Below are 25,782 nucleotides of genomic sequence, written 5' to 3'. Positions count from 1 at the left end.
TTGTCACTGGCCACTCGGGTGTTTTCCTATCTTCCTGGTGGTGGAAATTGAATAAAGATTCGTGCACTTTGTGTCTTTCACTGTGTCTCACACGTATACACACACACCATGGGTGCTGGGGAAAAAATAAGCACTACCGCACTTAGGTGGTAGTGTGGGGAAAGGAAAGAAAAAGAAAGAGAAAAAAAAGAAAAAAAAAGAAAAAAAAAAGGGGTATGGTTGCATTGCCCTTTGATGTGAAGGGCAGTGCTTGTCACTGGCCACTCGGGTGTTTTCCTATCTTCCTGGTGGTGGAAATTGAATAAAGATTCGTGCACTTTGTGTCTTTCACTGTGTCTCACACATATACACACACACCATGGGTGCTAAAAAAAAAGAGTAAAACTTATACCTACACACAGCATTGCCCTTTGATGTGAAGGGCAGTGTTTGTCACTGGCCACTCAGGTGTTTTAAAAAAAAAGAAAAAAGAAAAAAAAAACAAGAATATGGAATTTGAGGTTTGTCCTCATGTCCCTGTAAACTGTTTGAATGGTAGGGTTTGGGGACTGGCTTTGCTGCTCCACTCCGTTGTAAAATTGCTGTCTCTTGTATGCAGCTGTAAATGTAACTGTTTGTTGTAAACTGTTTTTGTAATTTGTTTAATAAAATATAAACAGGAAAAAAAAACTAGGAGTATGGGATTTGAGGTTTGTCCTCATCTCCCTGTAAACAGGTTGAATGGTAGGGTTTGGGGCCTAGCTTTGCTGCTCCTCTCCCTTGTAAAATTGCTGTTGTATACAGCTGTAAATATTAACTGTTTTTTGTAAAATGTTTTGTAATTTGTTTAATAAAATATTATAACCAGGAAATTCAGAGATGTTCTCAATTTAGGAGACTGACTGTGCTGCCTGGTGCTACAAAAAAAATTTTTTTTAAAATAAACAGGAGTATGCCTGGTACGGAGGAGGGAGGGCAGGTCTGAAGACCTCCTCGTGGGTCTGCTCCTGGGCCTGGCCAAACTGGCCATCAACAGGTCCTGGCAGCTGGCCGTGGAGGGGGTCGTTAGGGCCGACTGCCTGCCCCTCTTCCGCGGTTACGTTAGGGCCCGGGTGTCCTTGGAGAAGGAGCACGCGGTGTCCACCAACACCCTGGAGTTGTTCAGGGAGAGGTGGGCGCCGCGGGGAGTGGAGTGCATTATTTCCCCCTCCAACTCTATTTTGATTTAGTCCCTACCCTCCCCTTCACTGTTTTGATCACACAGCATTGCCCTTCAATGTGAAGGGAACTGCTTGTCACTGGCCACTCGGGTGTTTTCCTATCTTCCTGGTGGTGGAAATTGAATAAAGATTGGTGCACTTTGTGTCTTTCACTGTGTCTCACACCTGCACACACACATGGGTGCTGGGGAAAAATAAGCACTACTGCAATTAGGCAGTAGTGTGGGCATTAAAAAAAAACAGGAGTATGAGCAGGGCAGCGGTAGACATCCGGTACGTGACCACTGCCATTCGACGCCTTAAAATGGCGGTGCCTGGACCCGACGTAGTGCACCAGTTGAAGGATGCTCAGTTGTGTGTTGGAATTTCGTCCGTGCTTACCCCTGCCCGGACAGAATTTCACATTGGGCCCAAGGTCCCGTACTTACCGCGGGAACCTGTGCCCCACAACCTGAGCCGCATCCGGAATTTTAGTTTTGTCCCTTTTAAGGATGGAAAAAGGAGGGCCCTGTATCGACTGCTGCTGTACACCGTCCACCTCTTCTCCCTCACCCACCATCTGGACACGCCTTGGCATGCCCATTTGCCACCAGGTCATGGGGATCCCCAGTGGAGGGCTTTCTACGCGGGAGTCCTGCCCCTCCTCTTGGGATCTGGGGTGGAGGGTGCTGCACACAGCGGTCCCCTGCAACCGCAGATTGCGGTGGTTCATGGACTCCCAGCCCTACTGCTTGTTCTGCGGTGCTGTGGAGTCCATGGACCATGTATATATTGGATGTGGGCATTTGCACTCCCTTTTTGATTTTCTTAAAAATCTCCTTCTCTGGTTTTGGTTGCACTTCAGTCCCACGTTCCTGAATTTCGGGCACCCTGCACGGAGCAGGGAGAGCAGGTCTGAGGACCTCCTCATGGGTCTGTTCCTGGGCCTGGCCAAACTGGCCATAGACAGGTCAAGGCAGTGGGCCATGGAGTGGGTCGTTCGGGCTGATTGTCTTCCCCTCTTCCACAGTTATGTTGGAGCCCGGGTGTCCCTGGCGAGGGAGCACGCTATGTCCACCAAATCCCTTGAGCTGTTCAGGGAGAGGTGGGTGCCGCAGGGAGTGGAGTGCATTATTTCCCCCTCCAACTCTATTTTGATTTAATCCTTGCCCTCCCCTTCACTGTTTGATCACATAGCATTGCCCTTTGATGTGAAGGGCACTGCTTGTCACTGGCCACTTGGGTGTTTTCTTTTCTTCCTAGTCGTGGAAATTGAATAAAGATTTGTGCAACTTGTGTCTTTCACTGTGTCTCACACCTGCACACACACAACATGGGTACCGGGGAAAAATAAGCACTACCACAGTTAGGCGGAAGTGTGAGGGTAAAGGAAAAAATTTTTTTAAAAATAAACAGAAGTATGAAAGGTTCTGTTGGACTGAGAGTTGACAGAGGTAGCTGGACCAGTATCGAGTACTACGCACTTGTAAATAAAGGGTGACCTGGTGACAGGATACCGGCCTCTATGGAGTTATTTCAGTTATGGAGTTGATTGATTGATTATCTTAAAATGGTTGTCAATGTGGCTATTAACATAATCAAGATTATTTAGCAATTGCTAACTAATCACTTATTCATATTGGATATGAATGTTTTGTTTTGAATTTTTGCAAGCAAAAGTATTTTGTTTTCGGCCCAACATAGACTATGCTCATCAGTTTACTTGCTTCCATTTTTCACAAATGTAAAAAATTGGGAGCCTATAGCCTCCCACCCATGACTTGTTTTTCTTGCTGTTCCTTACTTCGGCCATATCAGTATGTAAGTACTCAACAGGGCTTAACAATCGCATGTTGCGTGGTAGTACAAAATGTGAAGACTGGTGAAAACTGAGATATTGTCAAAGTTTGTCAACACTCATTAAGACAGAATCACAAAATGAGCAATTTATACTACAAAAGAAGAGAGTACTCTCTAGATTTGTTACAAACTATAAGTGTAAATGTATTATATTAGTTAGTAAGTATTGTAAAGTTTACTGATAGTGCTAAAATGTATTTGGATGTTACAGGCTGTATGAATTACAAACTAATTAACATTTACTAAATAACACATTAACGATGGCAGGGCAGATGCTGTGCTGCAAATGCAGAATGTGGGAACTTCTGGATGCTGGCATAATCCATGGCAAACACATCTGCACCAAGTCCATGTGGCTACAGGAACTTCCTTTTTTTGTGCACAGAACATACCTGGACAATTTTCCAAATTGTTGTACATACTAACGATACAGCTGTACTAAAATAGCTGAACAGCAACGCAGCAGGTTCTGGAGCACACTTCAGTACAATTGGCAGTATGCTGTCAGGGCCCAATAGCCTTTACAGTAGCAAGTGACTTTTGATATCAGGTGGTGTGAAACAAATTGGCTGCAGACTGGCATTTGTGATACTCAGGACTTCTGGAGGAGGGCAATGTGGACAATCCATTCAGCTTTTATCACTTCACATTGTTGTTAATGTGCAGTCTTATATTTTACACACATATTCTAGATCTCCCATCATTGAGGATGAGGGATCTGTGAAGCTTTGTCTTCCAGTGAGTTGTTTAATTGTCCTCCACCATTCATGACCCTGGAAATTACTGAAGATCAGAGGGACCTTGGTGTGCATATCTACAGATTTGTGAAAGTATAAAGACATTTGAATATACTAGTTTAGAGGCACTTGACATGCTTACCTGTATTAAATCGAGGTATAGAATTTGAGCAGAATGGTTATGCTGACAGCATATAAAATGCAGGTTAGGCCACAACTGGAGTATTGCAAATAGTTTTGGTCACCATCTTTTAGGAAGGGTATTATTGCACTTGAGAAAGTGTAGAAGATGCTGCCTGGGCTATAATGTCTGATTTATGACGAAAGATTGGATAGATTCCGATTGCATTCCTTGGAGCATAAAAGGTTAACAGGAAACTGGATAGAAGTGTATATGAAGGGTATAGATAGAGTGAATGGAAAGGCACCTATTCCACTAGTACAGAGGTCAGTAACCCAGGAGGATAGATTCCAAATGAGTTAGAAGGCTATGTTTTTTTTTATAACCCAGAGGGTGGTGAAAGTCTGGAACTTGCTGCCTGAAAGCATTGTTCAGTCAGAGGAGCCTTCGCAGGTCAGACACTGAGAAGATGTTTCCATTTGTGGGAGAATCTAGAAATTTGGTTCACTGTTATAGATCAGAAGTCATGCATTTAAGACAAAGGTAAGAATGTTTGTCTCACAGAGGGCCATGAGTCTTTTGAAAATTCTTCAAGGGTTAAAGTGTTGTCTTTTAGTATTTTCAAAACTGAAATAAACAGATTCTTGTCAGCAAAGGAGTGAAACGTTATGGGGGTAGGTGGAAATACAGAGTAATCAGATCAATTACAAAACAGTACTCAAAGCCTTGTGAGGCCAAGTGGCATATTCCTGCTCCTTACTTTTATGTAGATTATTGATGATCTTTTTAAATGGTTTTGATGGACGCTCTTTCATGTTGCATATTTAGCTGAATATATTTAAGAGAGGATCTTAACTGGAGTGGTAAGGTCTAACATGGCAGTGTTGGCATCAAGTCAATGTTGGATGCTGACTGAGAGTCAATTTGCCTGATCTGCATACTTCTGCCTTACATTCATATCATCTACAGTAATGTTCTCATTACGATGTCATTTAGCACAAGCATGCACAAGAATTGAGTAGAAACAATACAAATGCCAATTTGAGAATAAAATGGCAAATATGCCTAAACCAGAACCAAAGTTTGCAATTAGAAATTTTAAAATTGCACATATTTAAATTTAATGCCAACGGATTATATAAAGAGTTACCTAACTAAATCATAACTCAGTATAGTCAGTTCTGCTATAACATGTGTTTCTTCAATGCCAATTGGCTTTAATACGATTGAAGAATTTAGACTGTTATTTTTAGAATGTGAACTTTCCTTACATGTATTGGCTATAAGGTGTTTTCTGCCCCATTAGTTTAAAGGGCGCGGGTATTGTATGACTTTCTTGTAACGCAAGATCACACAAGATAGGAACTATTGTAGGATATCAGAATCGACTATACTGATAAAACAAATTTACCTGAAATAGTGTGATTATTCTCTAACCACTGTACACCATCTTCCTGGTCATTGGAAACAAATGGGCTAATGTAATAATGTAAGGTAAAACAATTAGAAACATTCCAGGTTTTGCAGAACACTTACGCTGCAGATATGTTACAAAATATGCAGACATTAACTCATTACAAAAGACCAAGTGCAAATAAAAATGGGGTTATGCCCAAGTATAATCTGGAATATTGGTACTATATTTTGAAAGTTATCACTTTTCATTTGTGTAACCTATAATTGATACATAGAGTCATAGAGTTGTACAGAACTGAAACAAGCCCTTCAGTCCAACTTGTCCATGCCGACGAGATATCCCAAGTTAATCTAGTCCCATTTGCCAACACTTGGCCCATATCCCTCTAAACCTTTCCTATTTGTGCATCCATCCAGATGCCTTTTAAGTTGTAATTGTACCAGCCTCCACCACTTCTTCTAGATGCTCATTCCATACATGCTCTACCAGAAAAAGGTGCCCCTTAGGCCCCTTTGAAATCCTTCCCCTTTCACCTTAAACCCATTCCCTCTAGTTTTGGACTCCCCCTGTCTTGGGAAAAGGATCTTGGATATTCACACTATCCATGCGCCTCATGATTTTATAAACCTGTAAAAGGTCACCCTTCAACCTTTGACACTGCCGGGAAAAGAGCCCAGTCTGTTCAATCTCTCTCTATAACTCAAACCTTGCATTCCCAGCAACATTCCTTCTAAATCTTTTCTGCAATCTTTCAAGTTCAACATCTTTCCTATTAGCAGGGAGACCAGAACTGAATGCAGTATTCCAAAAGTAGCCTAACCAATGTCTTGTACAGCTGCAACATGACCTCCCAACTCCTATACTCAATGACTAAGGCTAACTACTAAACGCCTTCTTCACTACCCTGTCTACCTGTGACACAACCTTCAAGGAGCAATGAACCTGCACCCCAAGGTCTCTTTGTTCAGCTACATACCCCAGGAACCTACATTAAGTGTATTAAGTCCTGCCCTGATATGCCTTACCAAAATGTAACACCTTACATTTATCTAAACTCCATTTGATCAGGGTCCCGTTGTAGTCTGAGATATCCTTCTTCACTGTCCACTACACCACCAATTTTGGTGTCATCTGCAAACGTACTAACCATTACTTCTATGTTTACATCCAATTCATTTATGTAAATTACAAAAAGCAGTGGACCCAGTACCAATCCTTGCTGCACATTACTGGTCACAGGCCTCCAGTCTGAAAAACATCTTTTCTTGTTTAATATGTGTCTACATGAGAAACAAATGATACAAAGATGTAAAATATTCAAAATCAGTTTGGCAAAACTTTGGATAAAATAGGTAGAAACTTGAACATTTGTTACCAATATTGAGGTTGTCCTGGGTTCTTAGTTGTTAATGACATCTGAAACTTTTTCAGTTGTTGGATTCCACTTGATTCATCTCTCTACAAAATAATTTTTTTAATTATTGAAACAGATTATATTTTAAGTAATAATTTTCTGCGGTCAGTCAGAATGATGATGGGAGTGAATCCAGCCAGCTGGAGTGCAGTTGGGATCCTATGATCTATCTAAGGTGGGTGGTGGGCATAAGCAATGAGCCTGATGCTAGTTTTATAACAATCAATATGACAAACAGCAGACTATCTCTATATTGGGTCCTGCAACAATGTATGTATATCCAAAAACAGTTGCTGGATGTCAAATAGGAGGAAGTGAGGACAGCAGATGCTGGAGATTGGAGTCAGGAGTGATGCTGGAAAAGCATAGCCAGTCAGGCAGCATCCGAGGAGCAGGGGAATCGACGTTTTGGGCATAAGCTTTTCATCATGTATGAGGCTGAGAGATAAATTGGAGGGGGGATGGGGCTGGGGGTACGTAGCTGGGAATGCGATAGGTAGATGAAGGCGGGTATGAAGGTGATATGTCAGAGAGGAGGGTGGAGTGGATTAGTGGGAAGGAAGATGGACAGGTAGGACAGGTCAAGAGGGCAGTGGGATAAGGTGGGGGAGGGAAAATGAGGAAATTGGTGAAATCCACATTGATCCCATGTGGTTGGAGGGTCCCAAGGTGGAAGATGAGGTGTTCTTCCTCCAGGCAGCGGGTGGCAAGGGTTTGGCGATGGATGAGGCCCAGGATCTGTATGTCCTTGGCAGAGTGGTGTTGCTTTGTGCATGTGTCCCGGAGATGTTCTCTGAAGCATTCCACAAGTAGGTGTCCTGTCTCCCCAGTATACAGGAGACTGCATCAGGAGCAATGAATACAGTAAATGATGTGTGTGGAAGTGCAGGTAAATCTCTGATGGATGCGGAAGGCTCCTTTGGGGCCTTGGACAGAGGTTAGTGGGGAGGGTTGGGCTCAGGTTTTGCAATTCTTGCGGAGGCAGGGGAAGGTGCTGGGATGAGAGAGTGGGTTGGTGGGGGAGTGTGGACCTGACAAGAGAGTCGCAGAGAGAATGGTAAGGTATAATGGGAGGACACCATTCCCTCCCATCACAGGATCTCTCCCCACTCCTGTCCCTACAGAACAGCATAGTGCTTCTATGAAATGAAACACATCACAGGACGATTATACAGCAAAGTTAGATACTGAGATATATGACTGATATTTGGCCAGCTGATGAAAAGAAGTTTGTCCAGTAGACTGGGTTTCAAGGGGAACTTAAAGGAAGCAAGCAAGGTAGAGAGGTGAACAGTTTAGGGATGGAGTTCAGAATGTAGGGCTAAGCATCTGAAGGCAGAACCATCAAAGATGCAAGAATGAAAGTTAGGGATGTACTTTAAAACTTTTTGAGCCTGCAGAAAATTAGAGAGAGAGAAGGTAAGGCCATTGAAAACAGATAAATAATTCGAAAGTTGAAGAACAGTTTAGCTGGGAGCCAATGTACTACACCAACTAAGGGGTGGTAACTGAGTAAGGACGTGGAGAGTAGAGGTTTGGATTGTTTACAAGGTGGGAAAGCAGTCAGGAGTAAAGTGGAATAGTAAACTCAAGAAGTATCAAAGGCATAACTGAGGATTCAACAGTAGCTGAGCTGAGGTGAACAAAGTCAAGTAATATTATGATAGTAGAAATTAATGGCGATTTGTGATCAGAAGCTTATGGGGTTAATTATTATGTCAAAATTGGGAACTGGATGGTTTAGTTATCATACAGATGCTACGAACAGGGACAGAGTTGGTAGCAAGGAAATGGAGTTTGGAGGGGAATGGAAAATAATGTGTGAAATTTAATATAGATGACAGGTGTCTCAAACATTGTTTTAGAGCTGCAAAAAGCCAGCATTGCCTTCTTTGAGATTGGCAACTGATTTGTTGGACGAATCAGACACTAAATTGGTCACTGACAGAATCTTCCTGGATCAAGGACTTTGATGGCAGAAACCTCAAGCTGTCAAACAAGGAGAGACCAGCATTTCTCCTCTGGAGGTAGGACTACTGCATCAACCAGAGGACCAAGATCAGTAAGGACCCAAGCTGCAGATGAGTGAGGGCAGAATGCATGTAATGAGGATGGAGCCACTGATTGGAAGGACAAGGAGGTCAGATTAAAAGGATAAACAGTGGCTCTCAAGTGCACCTTCTTCCTCCCAAGTGTTCTGTCCTTCAATCAGGTAGGGAGTGATGAGGCTACTCATTTGTTTGCAGGCTAAGGCAGATTTTGACCAGATTTTGCTTTTCAAGATTTCCAGAATGGTGATTCCCCTGACTATCAGCACCAGCTGGATGAGGCCTTTAAGTAGGCATTAATTGGCTTCTTAAGACATTGGCATCAGGATGGAAAGGCCATTTATAACTCTTTGCATTCACCTTCCCATTCTGGACTTGATTGGGGCAGAGGGTGGAAAGTGAGGCCCATAACCTGCATCCTCTAACCTCCACTTCCAAGCTCACTTTGAGGAATAGTATCCACCCGATGGCTTCATCTAAAATGAGAAGCAGGTTATCAACTACTGTCACCAATAATAGGCCTTTGACCCATTGAAAAAAATAAGAAGCTCCAACCTTACAAATGAAGTGAACCTTACAGAATAATCATCTGATGATTATCCTGACATGGACCTAGTGCAAGTGACCAGAGATAAAGCAATGCTGCTGGATAAATTCCAAGTGCACCCTCAGAACAAAGTCAACATACACAGCCAGGTACTGAAGAAATTTTAGCAGGCTAGAGGTGGAGACCATTGACTGATGATACAAACAGGAAAGGAGGCAGAACATTACAAGTAAAAGAAAATAGCTGAATTGCAGTATTTGTTACTTTTCTTTGGTCAAACATTTCTTCCACTCTCCAAAGTGACTTCAATCAGATCAACTATGATCTTATCATAGCCATGGACACCCGTATGGGCCATAGCTATGCCTGTCTCTTTGTTGGCCACGTAGAACAGTCAATCTTCCGTAACTACACCGCACCACTCCCCACCTCTTCCTCCGCTACATTGATGACTGCATTGGCGCCACCTCGTGCTCCCGCGAGGAGGTTGAGCAATTCATCAACTTCACCAACACATTCTACCCCGACCTTAAATTTACCTGGACCATCTCTGACACCTACCTCCCCTTCCTGGACCTCTCCATCTCCATCAGTGACGACCGACTTGACACTGACATCTTCTACAAACCCACCGACTCCCACAGCTACCTGGATTACACCTCTTCCCACCCTACCTCCTGCAAAAATGCCATCCCGTATTCCCAATTCCTCCGCCTCCGCCGTATCTGCTCCCAAGAGGAGCGGTTCCACCATAGAACACACCAGATGGCCTCCTTCTTTACAGACCGCAATTTCCCTTCCCACGTGGTCAAAGATGCCCTCCAACGCATCTCGTCCACATCCCGCACCTCCACCCTCAGACCCAACCCCTCCAACCGCAACAAGGACAGAACGCCCCTGGTGCACACCTTCCACCCTACCAACCTTCGCATAAACCAAATCATCCGCCGACATTTCCGCCACCTCCAAACAGACCCCACCACCAGGGATATATTTCCATCCCCACCCCTCTCCGCCTTCCGCAAAGACCGTTCCCTCCGTGACCACCTGGAGTATGTATCTGTCAGACAGGAAGAAGTGGTCAAACAAGGGAGCCATGGTTTACTGATGAAGTTGAATCTCTTATGAAGAGGAAGAAGGAAGTTTATGTAAAGATGAGACCTGAAGACTCAGTTAGGGCACTTGAAACTTACAAATTAACCAAGAAAGACCTTAAGAGAGAGCTAAGAAGAGTGAGGAGGGGACAAGAGAAGTCTTTGGCAGGTCAGATCAAGGAAAACCCTAAAACGTTCCGTAGGTATGTCAGGAATAAAAAAAATGACTAGAATAAGATTAGGGCCAGTCAAGGACAGTAGTGGGAAGTTGTGCGTGGGGACCTATCCATTCCACCCTTCCCCCCGACCTATCACCTTCATCCCCTCCCCCACTCACCTATTGTACTCTATGCTACTTTCTCCCCACACCCACCCTCCTCACCTATCTCTCCACCCTTCAGGCTCTCTGCCTGTATTCCTGATGAAGGGCTTTTGCCTGAAACATCGATTTTACTGCTCCTCGGATGCTGCCTGAACTGCTGTGCTTTTCCAGCACCACTCTAATCTAGACTCTGGTTTCCAGCATCTGCGGTCATTGTTTTTACCTACCTGATCTTATCAAATACCAGAGAAGGGTCAAGGGGCCAAATGGCCACTTCTATTTGTAATTTGTATATTCATATAAAAATGTTTGAATTACTTTAACAGGTTTAGCCTGGACTAGAAAACAATTGAGACAGACAATTTGTGAAGTCGCTTTCATGCCAGATTTCCAAGTTCAAAGCAATGTTTCCTTGATGTGCTAAATCCTTCTAATTCAGTGTGGGGTTGTTTAAAAATGCCCATGCAGACATCCTATTTCTCAAAAAACAAAGCATGTATGGCATCTTTTAAATTACCGCATGGCTGTGTACGCACATAATTCAACAGGAACATTGGTTGAAAGTTCTTCGTAATAATCTGAGGAACATGGAAATATTTTGAAATTTTTGCATTTTTTATGGATATGCAAATAATTTCATTTGCAGGCTATCTAATAGGAAAATGTTTTATGAGATCCACTGAAAAGAGGGTCAGCAACTAAAAACAACTGATTTAAGACCACTAACAAAGAACCATCGGGGAAATGAGATATTTTTATACAATTTATTATGACCCAGCATTTTCTAAGGGAACAAATAAATACTTCAAAAATAAAAGGTCATGGCGTTGTGGAGAAAGAGAGGGCCAGTGGGTCTATTGAAAGAACCAGCAAAGACATGGTGACATGAATACCCTCCATTGGTGTAGGATTTAAAATTAAATCTTAAATCACATGAAACTTTAAAACACCAATCTTCTTTTCACTCTATTGGCTTGAGGCATCACAGCAAAGTCTTATTTAGGTATCATCTTTATATTATCTCTCAGCAGATTCTTTTTCTCTTTTTGACCCACTGACTGTTAAAAATTAGCTTCATACTCTAAAGATTATTGAAATGTTAATTCAGTCAAAAATAAGATTTTAAACAAACTAAATCAGGAAGTTATAATGGTTTATTGCCTTACTATAGAAACATCTTTTGAAGTTGATGCAGCAATTTTTGACAGAGACTTCTCCTGGTTTGCACAGAATTCCATTGGAACATTATCTTCAGCTACCTAAAAAAATCAAAAGTCCTAATTTTGTGATGAGAAATCACACAATTACATCTGACTATTAAAGAATTGCTATTAAAATACCATTTTTGATAAATCTGTACAATCAAAAATAAAGCATATTTTTTCCTAAGATAAATATAAATTTGCAGAATGTAATTTGCCTTAAAAATCTATTCTGTTCTTCCCATCTTAATAAAGACCTTGTTAGTATCCTGATCCAGTTTATCATAATTTCCATAATGCACACAGTTAATGAAAATAAAAGGTGAAAGGCATTATTGTTCATTCTTTCACTTAATTTTACAGTAATAACTGCCAGCTCAGATAATGACACTGCATGTGATATATAGAATAGGTTAGTAGCGGGATTTGCATATTTGAGATGTGAAGCACAATTATGCAGGCACCAGAGTTAGGAAAAAGGATAGTGTAAGTGCAAAGTCAGCAGATGATGTGATTGGATACTCATTCTGCTGCAGAGAAGTCAGATGTGGACTTTTAAAGGACAACCTACAGAAGGCAGATGAGTGTTCCACTGTCCAATTGCTTGGTGTACCACGAAATCTACTAGAAAGCCTACATTAGCATCAAAAGACATGGAGCACAAACTTGGCACAGGTTTCAACTTCCAGCTTGAAGCCCAATTTTTTTCACCTTGGAACAGGTGAACACCTCCATTTTACATCTGTGCATCCAACATTCATTGTCCATCCCAGCATTTAATCCTTAGATGTCCTTGAAAAGGCATTGGTGAGGTGGTTCTTCTTGAATCATTGCAGTCCATTTAAGTTTAGGTACCCCCATACTGCTGTTAAGAAGGGAGTTCCAGCAGCACTAAAAGTACAATGATATACACCATATCAGAATGGGGGTGATGCCATTGTGGTATTGTCACTGCACTAGTAATTCAGTGACCCAGATAATGTTCTGGGTACACGGGATTGAATCGTACCCTCCTCCCTGACCTATCACCTTCATCCCCTTCCCCACTCACCTATCGTACTCTATGCTACTTTCTCCCCATCCCCACCCTCCTCTAGCTTATCTCTCCACCCTTCAGGCTCTCTGCCTGTATTCCTGATGAAGGGATTTAGACCGAAATGTCGATTTTACTGCTCCTCGGATGCTGCCTGAACTGCTGTGCTCTTCCAGCACCACTAATCCAGAATCTGGTTTCCAGCATCTGCAGTCATTGTTTTTACCTTTAATAAAAGAAAGCATACTTCTTGCCAGTTTGCCCTTGTAGTTTAGTTTGTCTGTCTTTTTTTATCTTTTTAGTCTACCTTTGCTGAATTCTGAATTTATCCCTATCTTTGGGGCTATCACTGACTTTGGCCTCTTATGCTTTTTCTTTCAACTTAATATTCTTCTTTGGTTAGCTATAGTTGTCTCTTTCTTAGAATTGTTCCTCCTTACTAAGACTACATTAATATTTTCTCCAAAAGAACACCTGAAATGCTGAAATACCCCATTGTGAATCAGGCAGTTGCTTAATGGAGTCAGAACTTTCTGTCTTCTTGCAGTTTGACAGCCTTTGTGCTTCCATCCTATCACTCAGCCAATAACCAGAATGTTGACAGTCAGTTCAAACTAATGAACATTAAGGCAGAGATGCTTTAGGTGCTGCCAGGCTAAGTTCAGAGTTACAAATCAGGTGGCTTTTCGGACACACCTCAAGGTGAGCAGTGTTCCACCAACCATGCCGATGCCGACAGGGGAGCACCTTCGGGAGAAATAAGACAGGCACAGGGACTAAGCAAATTCACTAGGGGTTTTTTGTGCCATGATACAAGTTCTAAATTTGAGCTGGAAAGTATAAGATTTGTATTTGCTTTGGTATTGTGGAAAATGTTTGATGGTCAGTGACAGGACAAGTTTGGACTCTGGGACTGTTAATGAATTGGGGTTGAGATTACGAGCACCATTTCTTCACATAGAAACTGTCTCCCTTTGATGCTCGAAATTCATGGCTGTAGTGGGAGAAATCACCCCTGAAATGCGGCACGGTGGCACAGTGATTAGCACTGCTGCCTCACAGCGCCAGAGACCTGGGTTCAATTCCCGACTCAGGCGGCACATTCTCCCCGTATTTGCGTGGGTTTCCTCCGGGTGCTCTGGTTTCCTCCCACAGTCCAAAAATGTGCAGGTTAGGTGAATTGGCCATGCCAAATTGCCCGTAGTGTTAGGCAAAGGGGTAAATGTAAGGGAATGGGTGTGGGTGGGTTGCGCTTCGGCGGGTCATTGTGGACTTGTTGGGCTGAAGGGCCTGTTTCTACACTGTAAGTAATCTAATCTAATCTAATCTAACAAAAAAAATGCCTAAATCTCCTGGAAAAGTCAATCACTGGGAAAGTAATCAGAGAGGCAAAAGTGAGGACTGCAGATGTTGGTGATTAGAGTCGAGAGTGTGGTGCTGGAAAAGCACAGCAGGTCCGGTAGCATCCAAGGAGTAGGAGAATTGGCATTTTGGGTAAAAGCCCTCCATCAGGAATGGTAATCAGAGAAACAACATTCCTTTAAAGATAAACATCTTACCACAGCCTGGGATCAGGGGCAGGAACAAAAGCAGAAAAGGGAGGTCAAGAACTGGGGAGGGGGAGGTCAAGAGAAAGAGGTGGAAGGGCAAAAGCCCAGGACCAACAGACTGCAGCCACGTTGAAGCTGGGAGGGGATAAATCCACTTATTTGCCTTTGGTGTCTGAAGGGGGTGGGGAGGGGGACATCAGAAAGACCACAGGGATGGTTGCAGGGGGTGGTGTGACAGGGAGGCTGAAGTGTTGTGACATGATGGTGGCATGGTGGCTCAGTGGTTAGCATTGCTACCTCACAGCACCGGGGCCTGTGCTCAATTCCAGCTTCGGGTGACTGCGTGAAGTTTGCATGTTCTCCCCATGCCTGTGTGTGTTTCCTCTCACAGTCCAAAGATGCACAGGTTCAATAATTGGCCATGATAAATTGTCTGGTAATATCCAGGGATGTGTAGTTTAGGTGGATCAGCCATGGTAAGTGCAGGTTTACAGGAATAGGATCGGGGATAGACCTGGGTGAAATGCTTTTCAGAAAGGTCGGTGCAGACTCAAATGGACTGAATAAGTTCTTGCCACACTGTAAGGATTCTATGACTACAATACTTTATTAAAGTTAAAACAATAAAGTGCCCATTGAAAATTAAAAACTAGCCCTTGAGAAATCCTTAGGTCCTCTAAAAAGAAAAACTGATTTTGTGCCCCGCCTCCCTTCCTTTTCTGCCTTCCTCTCGTGCTTCTCTATCCTGACATTTGATGGCAAGGGTTATTTCCTCATGATGCATTCCCTCATGATGACAAGGTTGTGCACTACCGCAGATTACAACGGGATCTTGATCAGACGAGTCAATGGGCTGAGAAGTGGCAGATGGAGTTTAATTTAGATAAATGCGAGGTGCTGCATTTTGGGAAAGTAAATCTGAGCAGGACTTATACACTTAATGATAAGGTCCTAGGGAGTGTTGCTGAAGAAAGAGTTCTTGGAGTGTAGGTTCATAGCTCCTTGTAAGTGGAGAAAAGGCGTTTGGTATGCTCTCCTTTATTGGACAGAGTATTGAGTACAGGAGTTGTATGGTCATGTTGCGGCGTACAGGACATCGGTTAGGCCACGTTTGGAACATTGCATGCAATTCTGGTCTCCTTCCTATCAGAATGATGTCGTGAAACTTGAAAGGGTTCAGAAAAGATTTACAAGGATGTTGCCAGGGTTGGAGGATTTGAGCTATAGGAAAAGGTAGAATAGGCTGGGGCTGTTTTCCCTGGAGCATCAGAGACTGAGGTTTCTGATTTTATAAACCTTATAGAGGTTTATAAAATCATGAGGGGCATGGATAGGATAAACAGACCAAGTCTTTTAAGATTTAAGGTTTAAGATGAGAGGGGAAAGATATAGAAGAGACCCAAGGTGCAACTTTTTCACTGAGAGGGTGGTACGTGTATGGAATGAGCTGCCAGAGGAAGTGGTGGAGGCTAGTACAATTGCAACATTTAAAAGGCATCTGATGGGTCTATGAATAGGAAGGGTTTGGAGGGATATGGGCCGGGTGCTGGCAGGTGGGACGAGACTGGGTTGGGATACCTCGTCCACATGGATGAGTTAGACCGAAGGGTCTGTTTCCATGCTATACATCTCTATGACTCTATGACTCTAAATCCTGAGACTTGCTCGGTTGAGTACTACAGGATTCCTTCAAAACAATCCAAACAGCAAAAATATTGCTTGAAGATACCATTGTCTGCTCTGTAAAATTTTTGAAAATTCTGTAAAATTATATCTGAAGGTTGTAGGTTTAAAGTAGCTTGTTTTATTTGCAGAATGACTATAAGACAAATTCGGAATACATAAAACTCATGGTACATAGTACAGCTTATAATGAAGAGAACTAGTGAACCTGTGAGCTTATCTTAATCCACCGCCAATACCACTTAAGCAATAATTTCACATATTTTTAATATTACCTCACATTCTTTTTGTACCAAGTTAAGTTGTGTAACCAAAATATTATTTGCTTGCAGACTCTTGTGCTTTTCACTTTCTGAGACACAAAATGTAGTTTAAAAGTCAATTAGTTATTTGAAATTATTTACTAAGGTTATTTTTCTCAGTAATCAATAGTCCCCAGGTTCATTAGATTACTTACAGTGTGGAAACAGGCCCTTCGGCCCAACAAGTCCACACCAACCCACCGAAGCGTAACCCACCCATTCCCCTACATTTACCCCTTTACCTAACACTACGGGCAATTTTGCATGCCAATTCACCTGACCTGCACATCTTTGGACTGTGGGAGGAAACCGGAGCACCCGGAGGAAACCCACGCAGACACAGGGAGAACGTGCAAACTCCACACAGTCGGTCGCCTGAGTCGGGAATTGAACCCAGGTCTCTGGCGCTGTGAGGCAGTAGTGCTGACCACTGTGCCACTGTGCCGCCCATTATTTTATTGTAATTTGAACGTCTGCATTTCCAATCCAGAAATCATAGTATTTATCTCCACAAAGTTAATAAAATGAAATGCCCCATGAGATGTCATAGGTTACCAAAAATAAGGAAGAGAGGCAAAGTTGTTTCTACTAAGTTAATCTCTGACTGGATATTGACCATGCTTCTGCTTGCTGTTGCCACTCTCTTAGATGTTAAAGTTTGAATGCTTACCTCATCTTCAGAAATTACTGCATGTGAAAACACAATTTGATACAAATATGATCTACTGCTTGAATTATCTAATGGTTAAATAGTGCATATAGTGGCTTGTAGCAGAGTGTTACTCATGCCCCCTCTACACATTAACAACACAGAAGTGGAACAATTGGAGAGTGTCAAGCTCCTAGGAGTGGTCATCAACAACAAGCTTTCTTGGATTCTTCATGTGGACACACTGGTTACAAAAGCCCAACAACGTCTCTTCTTCCTCAGGCAGCTGAGAAATTTTGGCATGACGGCAAATACCCTTGCCAACTTTTAAAAGTGCGCTATCAAGAGCATTCTGTCTGAATGTATCATTCAAGATCGGAGACAGTTATAGAGAGTGGTGAACTCAGCCTGGACAATCACAAAGGCCAACCTCCCACCTACAGAATCCATCTACCAGGCCCGCTGTCAAGGAAAAGCCACCAGCATTCTCAAAGATTCATCCCACCCTGGCAATGCTTTACTACAACCTCTCCCATCAATGAGAAGATTCAGAAGCCTGAACACATGCACCAGCCGGTTTTGAAACTGTTTCTTCCCTACTGTTGTTAGAATACTGAATGGACTCACAAGCTTTTACCATTTGCCTGTACCTGTGTTCTAGTTTTTGCCGCTGTTTACCTATCATTTACTTATCTATGCAATTTAACTATGTGATCTGCCTGTATTGCTCACAAGACAAAGCTTTTCACTGTGTCTCAGTGCACATGACAATAAATTCAGTTCAATTCAATTATACAGCAGCAATTCAAGTTTGTAACAGAGGAGATGCACACAGGCTCAACAGTTGGTAAAGCTTCTCCAGAAAGTTTTGATCAAAAGAAGACTGGTAAAGTAGAAAAATGATCAGGAAGAAGGGTCCCGGGTTTTCAGATGCAACAGTGGAGGCCTTGGGTTTAAAAAGATGTACTCTGTTTCCACAGCTGGGTGAAAGAAAACATTCTGGAGTTTGGCTTCAAAGATCTCGGAAGTTTGGTGACCTCCCAGATGGTCAAAGTCAGGAAATGAGTCTCCAAATAGCATCTCCCATACTAAGTGAAGTAAAGTAAAACTGCCATAGAGCCAGAGGACCTCTTATCAGAGAGAGTGATGACTGGTGCGATAAAGACAGAAGTGCGATGACAATTGTTTAACCTGAAGGTCACCTCAGAGCAGGCAAGGTTGAGAACTGGGACTTCTATGGTAACCTCTACTGTCAGGGAAGTGAAACCGCACTGTTGGCATCACTCTTTATTGCAAACCAGCCAACTGAGTTAACTGACCCCTTATCACCTAATTAGACAATAGACAATAGACAATAGGTGCAGGAGTAGGCCATTCAGCCCTTCGAGCCTGCACCGCCATTCAATATAATCATGGCTGATCATTCCTAATCAGTATCCTGTTCCTGCCTTATCTCCATAACCCTTGATTCCACTATCTTTGAGAGCTCTATCCAACTCCTTCTTAAATGAATCCAGAGAGTGGGTCTCCACTGCCCTCTGGGGCAGAGCATTCCACATAGCCACCACTCTCTGGGTGAAGAAGTTTCTCCTCATCACGGACACATAGACACACATTCTCTCACACAAACACACACTCACACTGACCCTATTTCATACTCTCTCTCTCTCTCTCTCTCTCACTCACAGACCCACACACACAAATCTATGGGGTGAATTTGCATTTGCAAATTTGTATTTCCAGATATATTCTAGTTTGTTCAAAAAGCCCACAATCTGTCGGCAGTCAGTCAATGTGGCATTCTATAAATTCCTACATTGGAAATAAAACCAGTCTAACTCCAGGTTCAGACACAGACAGACTCTAAACAAGGTCTCACACCTAAAATGCGTTGTCTGACCTGAGATGTTACCTCTTTTATACGGATAAAACCTTAAGTTATCTTGGGGCAGTCACTTGAAAGGAATTCCGGGGTCTACATATGCATCAACTAAAGCCTGCATCCCCGTTTGAAGTGATTAAAGACTCAATAGCCATCGAGGCTTGTTCAATACATTTGCATCAGGCGTATGACCCTTTGATCTTTTATTTATAAATTCTGTGTCCAATGTATCCTGTCTCACTAACTACCTGAAGAAGGAGCAAGACTCTGAAAGTTTGTGATGAAGAGCATATGCCCGAAACGTTGACCCTTCTGCTCCTCCACTGGTCACTGCCTGCCATTCCGAAATGGAGCCGTTTATGACTACCCTTTGCTTCCTATTAGCCAACCAATTTTCAATCCAATCTAGTACTTTGCCCCCAATACCATGCATCCTAATTTTACTCACTAACCTCCTGTGTGGGACTTTATCAAAAGCTTTCTGAAAGTCCAGGTACACTACATCTACTGGATTTCCCTCGTCTAACTTCATAGTTACATCCTCAAAAAATTCAAGAAGATTAGTCAAGCATGATTTCCCCTTCATAAATCACTTCACCTTAAATTACCACACTATCACATTACTCAATTCACAAGATTCCCAGCACTCACACATCAGCAATCAGGATTCAGATCTAACATTGAAGGACTTCATCTTAAATTGTGAATGCTGCCAACTCAATTCCAGCTCTCACACTGTCTACATACCAACCAGCTACTCAGCTATGAAGGGCACATCACCCAGACATTTTGCTAAGCATAGTGACACCCTTCTTTCACTTTTGCAGCAAGGTGATACATATTCTCATAAACAGCAGTGAACAGTCTGGACAAAACATGTCTGTATTTTCTGAACCATTTATAGAGAAAGGTACTCCATTTTATGGATCCAGTAGTGGCTGGAACCATCACATCTGATGTTCCTGCCTTGTGCTAGTTCTCAACTTGATTTTCATCCTGCTTTCTGCGCGTCAATTAAAGAAGTCATGCCAAAATTCTCTAATTAATTATTCCCATTTTTTAAGAGAGCTATCATAACATCTGCTTGTAGAATTTCATTGATCTCTGGAGATGGTCTTTGTTTTGCCATTGAGGTAGTCACAATACATGCTGGAAAAATATCTGGAACTTCTTCTTGTAGCTATTTTGTCTCTTCAGCCTCAGTCAGATTTTCTGTGATTATACACAAAAAGTTGTAATTTCATTCCTGCTAAATTATTTCCGAGAAATAAATCACTCTGTCCATGGGAATTTCTTCACTACCCTGACTACCACTGATCAAGCCAACAAGTAACACTCAATTGGACTTTGTAAAATGGAACCGCGATACTTTTGCTACTTCTGTTTAATAACATTTTGGTTTTCGCTGAACTCTATGGAGGGAAAACTAAATTTCTTTTGGCAAAAGAACTTGATTAGCCCCTATGTCCCTTAAAATTGCCTTGGATGCATTATTTGTAGAAAAAAACATTATTTCCCTTTAGACAAAGTACGTAGTATTTCTCATCAATCCCATTGACTTCTTCTGCACTCACAGTAGTACTTACATTCAAGTTTATAGGTGTAGATTAATCCACGGAATTTTCTTTGAGTTCCCTTTTCAGACTAATTTTTACCCGGTAAGTCCCATTGGTTCCTATCGCAACTTTCAGCATTCTGAATAAATGTGTCTACTTTATTACAATGGAAACACTGATGCCAACAATTTTCACCTCCACCATTAATACTTTTGTTTTTGACGTCCAAAGCAAGTTTGGCATTCCCAGCTATCTGCTCTTTACCTGTCCACTTGCCTTCCTTTCATTCTCCCACTTTCTTTAAGGGGACAATGCAGAAAGGTTTTGCTTTATGGATTAACTTACAATCATCAGTCATTGTTGTTCCTTGTCTAGCAGTAGTAAACCTTCAATCTTCAACATGAGACTTTACAAAAGAAAGGAGTGAGTTTTTAAATTCTTCTAAAGGACTAAATATGCAATTTTAAATTCCAATGCATTTATCCATCAATCAAAATTATTTTGCTCAATCAATGCAAATTCAAGATAGGTTTGCCCAGATACTTTCCTTAAATTCTGAAACCATGCCTCAGACAATAGCTGATGTGCACCAGGTATAGCTCTTTTTATAGTATCAGAATCCCTCGAAGCTTCTTCTGAAAATGAAGCATAAATTTCCTATTTTCTACTCATCGATTTGCCTTGCATGCACAACATCCAGTGGTCTTTTGGCCAATTAGTTTTTCTCAAAGCATGAAACAAATATCCTCGTCCTTTTCTGAAATTGTGGTAAAGTCTATACAAATTTACTGGATTTTAGATTATGGCTAGGATTATATTCAAAAGAGGCCTCCTCCAATTCTGAGTTCTCTTGTTTTAACTGACACTTCAGACCTAAATTCTTTTTCCTTCTCTCTCTCTCTCTCTTTCATCTCTATTTCTAGCTTCTTATATTTCATCTTCCATCCTTTTCATTTCCAAAATCCTTTGTAACTTCTTATGCTTCTCTGCTCTTCTCTTAATTTTTTCTCCCTTTAATTTTTACTCATGCTCATACTCTTCAATCAGACTTTCATATGAACTGATTCTGTTTTACTGGTTGAATACCTGGTCTCTCCCATATTTCTATTAAACCCAAAAGCTGTGCTCGCCCTTTGATGATGTCTGTTTCTTAATGCTAGCATGCATTTCTATTCCCAATTTACCATACTTGAAAATTCATTAACTTGGCTTTTATAATTCTTCTATGTTTGTCACTGACAATCTTGCAGGAACCCTCTAGGTAGCTTTCAATGCAATTTCTTTTCATTGTATAGATCCCGATGCTTCCTTTAATCCTTTATCACTTGCTATTAACACCTAAATTCCTAGAGGCCTGGCACTCCAACCACAACGCCATAAACAAACTCATAGATCTAGATGCCATCTATCAACCCCTCAGAAAACGAACAGGAAATGACACCACCACAAACCCCAGGAACCCCATCCAGGAGAAAGATATAAATAGAAAGCAGGAGACAACAGCTTCGCTTCACTTGGAGGTTACCACTGATGATGTTACCTAGCCAGGTAATGAAACGTCTGGATATCAAACCTACAGCTCAGCGAGCAAACCTACACCCTAAAGTAACATATACAACAATTTCCATAATTAATATAAAACTGACCTATTCATTTTCATAGTTTTCCCTGTGCTTATTTGCAGATGTTTTTGCCTGACCCTGTGTACTTATGCAGTGCTACTTGTTTAGTATAGCTGATGGAAGGTGGCTGTATTTCATGGGGGAGATTTCAAATGGCTTTGTAAAATTCCCTCGAGCAATTTGGAGCTTGAAGTTCTACTTCAGGCTGAACCATCGTGGCACTGGTGACATCATCTTGGTTATTTGGTTGAAGGGATGTAGCATGTTTCCTGATTGGAAAATGAATGCTGTCTCTCTGAGAGAGATGAACAGGTTTACACACAATGGAGAAATTGGAATTTCCCATCAGAGATCTACAGTGGATTTCATTCTTTACCCATAGCCAGTTGCAACTCACTCATGCTTGGTGACTCAGCATAACTGATGTTGCATCTATATTACCATTTAACCCTGATATTCAGTGCTAATATATGAGCAGGCCTCTAGGAATTCTCTGGCATGTCTTTGTTTAGCCTGTCCCAGGATAGATATGTTGTCCCAGTCGGAATGGTGGTTTTTTTCATCCGTGTGTAGGGCTACGAGGGAGAGAGGGTTGTGTCTTTTTGTGGCTAGCTGTGTTCGTGTATCCTGGTAGCTAACTTTCTTCCTGTTTGTCCTACATAGTGTTTGTGGCAGTCCTTGCATGGAATTTTGTAGATGACGTTGGTTATGTCCATGGGTTGTACTGAGTCTTTTAAGTTTGTTAGTTTTTGTTTGGGAGTGTTGGTGGGTTTGTGTGCTACTAGGATTCTGAGGGGTCTTAGTAGTCTGGCTGTCATTTCTGAAACTTCTTTGATGTATGGTAAGGTGGTTAAAGTTTCTGGCTGTGTTTGGTCTGCTTGTCGTGGTTTGTTCTTGAGGAATCTGTGGACTGTGTTTTTTGAGTATCCGTTCTTCTTGAATACGTCGTATAGGTGGTTCTCCTCTGTTTTTCAAAGTTTGTCTGTGCTGCAGTGTGGGTGGCTCGTTGGAGTAGTGTTCTGATACAGCTTCGTTTGTGTGTGTTGGGATGGTTGCTGGTGTAGTTGAGTATTTGGTCAGTGTTTGTCGGTTTTCTGTATACGCAGGTTTGTAATTCTCCCTTGTCCTTTCTTTCTACTGTGGCATCCAGAAATGCAAGTTTGTTGTTGGTTTCTTCATCCTTGGTGAACTTTATGCCTGTGAGGATGTTGTTGATGATGTTAAATGTCTCTTCTATCTTGTTTCGTTTTGTGATGACAAAGGTGTCATCTGCGTAGCGAACTCAGATTTTTGGTTTGATGATTGGTAGGGCTGTTTGTTCTAGTCTTCGCATTACCGCTTCTGCTATGAATCCTGATAGCGGAGATCCCATGGGTGTGCCGTTGGTTTGTTTGTAGACTATGTTGTTGAAAGTGAAGTGGGTGGTGAGGCACAGGTCCACTAGCTTCATGATGTTTTCATTGGTAATGTGATTGATGGTAGTTGGTGTGTGTGTGATGGTCTCTTCTAAAAGTGTGATGAGTGTTTCCTTTGCTCGGTCGATGTTGATGCAGGTGAACAGTGCTGTTACGTCGAATGAGATCATTGCTTCGTCTTCCTCAACTTTGGTGTTTTTGATGATTTTTAGGAATTCTTGGGTGGAGTGGATGGAGTGCTGTGACTCTTCTACTAGGTATTTCAGTCTTGCATGTAGTTCTTTGGCCAGTCTATAAGTTGGTGTTCCGGGTAGTGAGACTATAGGTCTGAGGGGGGCTTCTGGTTTATGGATTTTTGGTAGTCCGTAGAATCGTGGGGTGTTGGTCCCGTCGGGTTTCATTTTCTGGAATTCTGTCTTGTTTAATTTTCCAGAATTGTGTAATTTTCTTAGGAGATATGTAATTTTGTTTCCTAGTTGTGGGGTCGGGTCTAGAGCCACCTTTTGGTAGGTGTTGGTATCTGCGAGTAGTGCATTGGCTTTCTCTATGTAGTCCCTTCTGTTCAGGATGACTGTGAGCCGACCTTTGTCTGCAGGTAATATAATGATGTTTTTGTCTTTTTTGAGATTTTCTAGGACTTTCATTTCTTATGTGTTCAGTTTGTTTCCTTCCCTCTTTTGGCTCAGAGTAGGTGCAACTGTCTGTCTGATAGTTTGTTATGTTTCTTCCGTGAGATTGTTGTCCTTCAATGTGGTTTCTAATGCCGCTAGGAAATCCTTCTTGTCAGCATCTTGGTAATTGAAATTTAATCCTTTTACTAGTACTGCTTTTTCTGTGTCTGATAGGGTCCGGTCTGATAAATTCTTTATCCATGCCCCTGTGTTATCTGTTTTGTTTTTGTTAGTGAGTTTGTCAAGTTTTGTCTTCAGGTCCCGATTTTTCTTTAGCTGTGTTTGTCGTGGTTTGGTGTTTATGGCTCGTTCTACCGCATCTGTCCATTCTTGATTTGTTGCCTGTTTGAATAACAGTTTTTGCCGCGCAATTTCCCGGTTGTATTTTCAGAGTCTGTGGTGGGCATCATTGATTAGTTCTCGGAGCATTCTGCGGCCGTTTTGTTCTGTTAAATTTCTGGCTTGAGGTGTTTTTATCGGCGGCTTATATTGGAAACATTTTGGCATACCTGTTTTCTTAAACATTCATGCAGGAAGTACAGTTGTTCGCGGGTGGAACTCTCTCGGATGGCATTCCTTTCCCATCTTCAGGCAAGTTGTAGCGTATTGTGCCCATAGGTTTTTGCAAGATTTGTGAAGGTTTGTAGCTCAGGTTGAGGTTTAGGGTGTAGGTTTGCTCGCTGAGCTGTAGGTTTGCTATCCAGACGTTTCTGTATATGTTACTCTTTTCATTGTCTTTTAGTTTAGGAGTATGACCAAGAAGATGTGAAGATGCAGGAGCTGAAGGATTGAAAAGTGGGAAATTGTGAAACAATGATTGGAGGTTGCAATTTCAAAAGAACCAGAGTTTGAGTAGTCATTTACAATTAGCCTTTTTGGATTTAAGGATCCTGGATATTTCCTTGAAGTGCTTTCTGTAAGCCTGGTAACAAAGGGTGTCCCCTCATGGGGGTAACATTCTGCAGCATGCAGTAAATCATCACAAATTTGAGACACATTCCAGTTAAGTACTGGTGAGTTCTCCTAATCCCCCACCATCATCTTGATATTAGCCCTGTGTTTCAGTATGCTAATAATTTGTGCCATGACATTCCTGCTGGTAGCATGGAGCTGATTGTGGAAAATCATTCATGCATGTTTGGGTGGTGGGTAAGAGTCATCAGGTAAGTTTGTAGTAGGTAAGCTCATTAGCAAGTAGCAATCCTTTGGTTCACTATGGTGGATAAATTATTGCTGAGTAAACTGACTGACATAGGACAAAAGCATTGTGGCTGCTAAACAGGCTTCTATATTCTGGGCACAGACATATCTCAACTGCACATTCATGGAGTGGTAGCCCTTGTAATTGGAGTATTTCTCTGCTTTAATTTGTGGAATTTGCAGAGCCATATGTGTGCAGCTGATGGCACTCTGCACCACTAGCACAGCAAATTTCCATCACCCATCTGGCAAAATAACAGATTTTTTGTCCAGGTGCAC

At 42.0% G+C, this 25,782-nt stretch overlaps 1 protein-coding gene across 2 annotated transcripts in view; it reads right to left on the bottom strand.

The window, feature by feature from the left end:
• Positions 1–25,782, bottom strand: part of LOC122553468 (protein SIX6OS1-like) — a 168,985-nt gene that overhangs the window by 49,499 nt on the left and 93,704 nt on the right. For both annotated transcript variants that reach the window (XM_043697256.1, XM_043697255.1), the window contains 3 exons: positions 11,905–11,997; positions 6,689–6,771; positions 5,308–5,372 (listed from right to left, as the gene is read on the bottom strand). In XM_043697256.1, coding sequence (XP_043553191.1) covers positions 5,308–5,372; positions 6,689–6,771; positions 11,905–11,976 — 220 coding nt within the window. In that variant the 5' untranslated portion in view covers positions 11,977–11,997. The remainder of the gene's footprint in view (positions 1–5,307; positions 5,373–6,688; positions 6,772–11,904; positions 11,998–25,782) is intronic.

The sequence above is a fragment of the Chiloscyllium plagiosum genome, chromosome 10, assembly GCF_004010195.1.
Source record: "Chiloscyllium plagiosum isolate BGI_BamShark_2017 chromosome 10, ASM401019v2, whole genome shotgun sequence".
NCBI classification, from domain to species: domain Eukaryota; kingdom Metazoa; phylum Chordata; class Chondrichthyes; order Orectolobiformes; family Hemiscylliidae; genus Chiloscyllium; species Chiloscyllium plagiosum.
This window is presented reverse-complemented; position numbering and strand designations above follow the sequence as displayed.